This window comes from Lepeophtheirus salmonis, chromosome 2 (assembly GCF_016086655.4).
Source record: "Lepeophtheirus salmonis chromosome 2, UVic_Lsal_1.4, whole genome shotgun sequence".
Classification (NCBI taxonomy): Eukaryota; Metazoa; Arthropoda; class Copepoda; order Siphonostomatoida; family Caligidae; genus Lepeophtheirus; species Lepeophtheirus salmonis.
In genome coordinates, this window is record NC_052132.2 from 21,223,607 (window position 1) to 21,229,606 (window position 6,000).

General features: G+C 28.7%; 1 protein-coding gene across 1 annotated transcript in view; it reads left to right on the top strand.

Annotated features, from left to right (window-relative positions):
* LOC121113868 (uncharacterized) overlaps positions 1-4,886 on the top strand; it is a 100,796-nt gene extending 95,910 nt beyond the window's left edge. The window contains exons 5-6 of the mRNA XM_040707734.2: positions 377-830; positions 3,502-4,886. Coding sequence (XP_040563668.2) covers positions 377-830; positions 3,502-3,975 — 928 coding nt within the window. The 3' untranslated portion in view covers positions 3,976-4,886. The remainder of the gene's footprint in view (positions 1-376; positions 831-3,501) is intronic.
* Positions 4,887-6,000: the final 1,114 nt, after the last annotated feature.

The window sequence follows — 6,000 nt, forward strand, 5'->3', positions numbered from 1 at the left end:
TTCTACCTCTCAAAAATACAGTTAAAGCGGTTGTGAAATACATATTCACCAGCCCATATAGTGATAATCTTTGGCAAGTCTAGCTCAAACCATCTCTTAGTAATTAATCCCAATAGAAGTAGTGTTGCAACCTCTATTACCTATGTTTTACGTACTTACTTCAAGGAACATACAAATTTCATACTATTAGACACTATATGAGCAGCCAATAATTTAAAAAATTTCATTGATTCATAGTACAATAATATAAAAGATCCTATAATCATCCAATATATACCACCTTTTTTCATATTGATTTGTACATTATTTTTGTAATGATAAAATTATTATTTTTGTACTTATAAAATTATTACTTTTTTAAATTACTTCTTTCCAGATGTAAATGTGTTCCTTTTTTCCACACCATTGCATATGCAGATTACCCTCAAATTTGTTCTGGAAAAAGCCTATATTGTATGAACACTATATTGAGCGATATTGGTTCACATACACATGTTCGAGACATCAATGGGATTATCCGTCCTTGCTACTCCCCTTGTCAGGATCAACGCAATAAGCTTGCTGTCACAACCTCTGTTTTCCCGAATCAAAACACTTTTGCTTCCTCTTCATCAAATGGAGAGTTTTGTGCTGTTCTCAAAAAAATCCGATCAACTTGTCGGACAGATAAGAAAGTCACACTCTCAGAGCGTTATCCTGGAATTTGTAAACTAGTGACGAAGTATGGAGCTGCTCTTTGTCATAATGAAATGGATGAATACTATCATGGTACGTTGGGTGAATACGGCTATCGTGAAAAAAATTCATTGATGAAGAACAAGACTCAAATTGTATATTTCATAATTGTTTTAATACGAAACAAAATAAGTTTATATATATATATATTAATTGAGATGTACATTTTATGAATATAAAACACTGTGGTGCTAGTCCAGGGGCGTCCGCAAATTAATATTGGGGGAATTGGGTTTTAATTTTAATTTTTTAAATAGAAATCTCTACACTAACATTTTTACGAAATACAAATTAAAAATTAAATTTTTAAAATCTACACTTGTTTAAAAAAAATATCAAAAATACACTGTTGTTTACTAAAAATTACATTTTTTGGAAAAAAAAATTTAATAATTTAATTTTTTAGAGAAAAATTTTAAAAATCAATTGGTATTTAAAGAAGGTTAAATATTTTAGATTTTTTTTTTCAAATTATTATTTTTTAGATACAAATTTTAAAAATTATTTTTTGTTGGACAAAAAATTTAAAATCTACAGCCGTTAACAAAAAAATTTCAAAAACCAAGTCCGGTTTACTAAAATTTAAATTTTTGGCAACAAACATTTCAAAAATTAAGTTTCAAATATTAAAAATCCGCAGCTATTTGCAGAAAATTATATTTTTAGGGAAAAAAATTAAAATTAAGTTTCAAAAATTATATTTTTTTGGAAAAAAAAATATTCAACAAGCCACTATTGTTTACTAAAAATTAAACTTCTTTGAAAAAAAAATTAAAAATTAAGTGTCTAACATTAATAAAATATTCAGACCAGTTCACAGACATTAAATTTTTGAAAAAAATTCAAATATCTAATTTTGTTGTAAAAAGAAAAAAAAATTATTTTGGGGGTGGGCTACAGCCCCTCCAGCCCACCCCCTGTGGTCGCCCTTGTAATCTATTTATAACATTGATTCCAATTGACTTTATATATATATATAGATATAAAATTTAAAAAAAAACACTTTATATTCACTTCCAGAATTCAATTCTCATTCGATTCCCAATTTTTGAATCCCTTTGTTGGTACAAATGTCCATAAAATTGAAATCGTGAATTTGTTTTTCACAGATAAAAAGTTGAAACGTCATTTGATGTGCTCACGATATTATAATATTTAAAAAAATGCAAAAAAAAAAAAAAAACATTTGTGGTAAAATTCTTTGAGGATTTTTTACTCATCAAAATTGAGCATTTGAAAAAAAAAAAAGAAGAAACAATCTTAAAAAGTTTTTTTCCAATTTTTTTTTCAAACTTTTTCATTTTTATGAAATGGTAGCTAACATTAAAGCCTTTAACATTTTAACTTTAACATTAACCTTTTCATCTGTCAAAAACAAACTAATAATAAAAAACTTTATGAACACATGTACCAAAATAATGAAAGATAAATGCAAGAAACGAATGAGAATAGAATTTTGTATTAGAAAATAAGGCTTTTTTATCAAACTTTGTACATATATTACATAAAGGTCATTTCATACTCAAACGTTTAAAAAGGTTAATCACATATCTCAGAAATGGTAAAAAAGCAGTATAGGAATTCAACCGGTGAGCACTTACTCCAGATCAAATAAAAAAATTAGATCTAAACATTTTTCTACAAAGGAAAAAGGGAAAAACTTTATATTTTCATTTCTAGCTATTTTTAATTAATGAGAAATTACTATGATAATTTTCATGCATGAAAAATTATAATTAAGCCTGAAATATATTTTTATTTTAGTAAAATAAATTTTTTGTAAAAAGTGTAAAGTTTTTACAAGGTATCTATTAAATGAATTTTATTTATATAAAGCCGCGCAATTTGATATTTAAGTCATTATTACATTAAACACTTGACAAAAATTAAATACGGTCACTAAACTTAAACAAGTAAATCTCCAGTGTAGCTTGCTTATTCCTTTATTTTGTGATAACTGATAAGTCATTGAGAGTAAACCTACGTGTTCTACTTTCACATGGAATTTGATTTATTTTTCTTTTCTCTTTCTATTCTAACTTCCTGCATAAAAAATCAAGAGTGACAGGAGGAAAATAGCTTACAAATTTATTATTTGTGTTCAAGTATAATCATTAATAGCGGGGGTCCCAATCAATTTTTCGATAAATATCTCAAATATAATTTAAAGAACAGTATCTTGTAAAGAAAAATTTATTTTACAAAATAGGTTCACTCAAAAACTGTTTCCATTATGTTTTTATGCTGCTTCTATACATATATGATACAGTATTTAAATACATTTTATTAAGGTTTAAACAAAACTTGAAAAAACTTTCCTTCTTATGGAAATAAGTTTGCGCGCAGTTAAGAGTAATATAAAACTAAATTAGCCAAGTTTTAAACAACATATGGTTGTAAAACTTTCAAATGATTTGGTTCAATAAATCCAGAGATATAATATGAATACCAAAATTAGGCAAGGTTAAGTAAATCTTTGTCCTAGAAAATCTTACTGTTAGTAGTTTTTAAATTAAATTTAAAAATTATCTGTCAAATATTATTCATTGGATACAAAAATGTTAAATTGATCTCATAATTTCAGTATTTTCATATCTAAGTTGTATTCAATAAAATAAAAAATTGGTTTCTATTTCTGAGAAATTTGGTTTACTCTGTGGTCGTCTTTTGTGGAATGACACATATAAAAATGTATATAATATTTCTTATTTTCTGTATCTTTAAAACAATTATGAAACAAATGTACTACTATCTATAAATTCAAAGAAATCATCGAAACACAGTGAATTGACACGAGTTCTTTATCGCTATGCAAGAGAAAACCTCGCCCTCGTCAATGTATACATTAAGGATCCCTCAGTGACTCAAATAAAGCGGGATCAGAAAGTTCCTTTAATTTGGTTCATAGCCAATATTGGAGGTATTCTTGGCCTTACAATGGGATGTAGTTTAGTGACTATTTTCGAAATCCTACATCACATCATACTCATCTTCCTCAAGACAGGAGCCAAGTCCATCTCCACTGTACGGAAAACCATACGACGTGGAGGAAAAAATGAGAGTGATACTCCTCCAGACGAACTGGAGATCAATCCAAGTAGTATTCAGAATGGAAGTGCGCTAGTCTCCATTGAAACACAAACCTTTCATATAATAGAAAAGAACAATACCAGAGGAGAGACTCGTAATGTTTTACCAAGGGAACGAAAGACTCGCTTTCAGTTAATTGAGACATCTTAGTAAATGAATTAATTATGATACATAAATTTTAAAAAATCGCATAGTGTACCTGAGTTTTACAAACATACTTTTGCAAGTCCTTGGGAGCTATTGCATCCGAATAGTATATAGATATATAAATATTTTTAATTACTTACATTAATAGTGATATTCAGATATAGCACGCATATCAAGGATTCATGTAATTTCGTCGGTACTAGGAATATTGCCCTACTAGGAAAGTTTCCTCCGACTTATAATATTATTTAAAAGTTTACATGTTTACGTACATGTTTAAAATGCAATTGTTCAATTTTAAGATCTCAATCTGGGATTGAAAAATCACCAGCCCGACGTCCCGAGGTTACGAAAATTTTATACTCCCTTCCCGACGGGCTATCTACAAATATATCTGATACCTTGGATGGCTGATGAGAAGAGGAGACATCATCCTCATTTTGTGTATTACGTGGACAACCAGGTATCCACTCACTATTTTGTCCTGAGAGAGCCATTGATTTTTGAATGTTGAGCACTTTGTAAATAAGACAACATCTGAAGACTTTGACCCAAGAGGAAATTAAGAAAATAAAATAAAGTTTAAATAATAAATAGGTTTTTCTTCGTACTGTAGTAATTAATCTAAAGTTTTACTTTTTAATTTTATGAACAAGTGCAAACTTTTTAAAATTATAAATAAATGTCGGGCATTTTTCTAGCGGGCAACATTTCTAGAGTATCAATTTCCTCACATCTTGTAATCCTTGACTTTAATACAATTTCAAATAATCTCATATAAATTAATTACATACTTAATCTTAATGAAATAATATGATTTCCAATATAATTGGACGATTGGTGAATCCATTTCCTAGACGTATGTACAATATAGTTTAGCATAAAATAAATCAAGAATCCATTCCATTCAAAAAGTTCCTTAAATTCATGAGTTCTTAAAATATTTTTATGTTATTAAATCATTATCTTATTCAGTTTTTCTTCAAAGTTATCTTTCACGTCTCGGAGATGCATTAAATATATATTACTATTATATAAGTATTTATTCATGCCAACTCTTTACTTTACACATAATTTGGCACCCAAGAAGTTTCGCTTCCCAATATTTATGTTATAGATACATAAAAATAAACTAATTTATCAATTTTGATACCCCTTAAGGAAACACAGTGATGATCTTCTTCTTTTTTTTTTTTAAATAATACACTTCTTTAAATAAAAGATACAGGATTTTCACAAGAAATTAGGGAGAACTTAACATTATGAAGAATGAAAAATACGATAAGGATTATAACTTTTTCTAATGAAAGCAGAGATATGCACATTAAATTTTATGCTTATCGAATAGGATGATCTTTCGTCTCAACTACAAGCTCAAGACAATGCCTGAAACACTTGCAGGCAGCAAAAACTTCCTGAGTAGGTACAACTTAAATATACATTTTGATGCCAGTACTCAAATGTCGTGACGGAGATGTGAGGACTTTCACATACTTGTCTTTCATAACCTTTAAATACACATCTGTGGTCACTGTTTCCTTAGGCTAAAAATAATGGAGTAAGATGACATGACATCCACATTCCTGATTGGGAATCCAAGAACATAATGATGGCTTGATTTTTGTTAAAAAGATACAAGGAAATTAAGATTTGGTATCTCATATCCATTTGCCATTCTGATGACTGAGTTTTTGATCCACAGTCCACACTTTTTAAATACTCAAAGTTTAATATCTAGTTGCATCTCTTAGACATAGGGGCGTCCGCAGGGGGGAAGGGGGTAGTCAAAAAAAATATACACGAGTATATTATCATGAGGATTTCGTATCGTATTTTCATTATTTATATATAATCCTGCGGACGTCCCTGAAACTTAATATCCTTAATCCTCTCCATTTAAAATGTGTCTCCTCCACAACATGTAAAACATCAATACAATGTTCCTGGTGACTTCCTTGTGGATCAATGAGGTCGAAACATTTGTTTGATTGTAGAAATCAGTGAGTGACCATCAATTGAAGGTTTAAG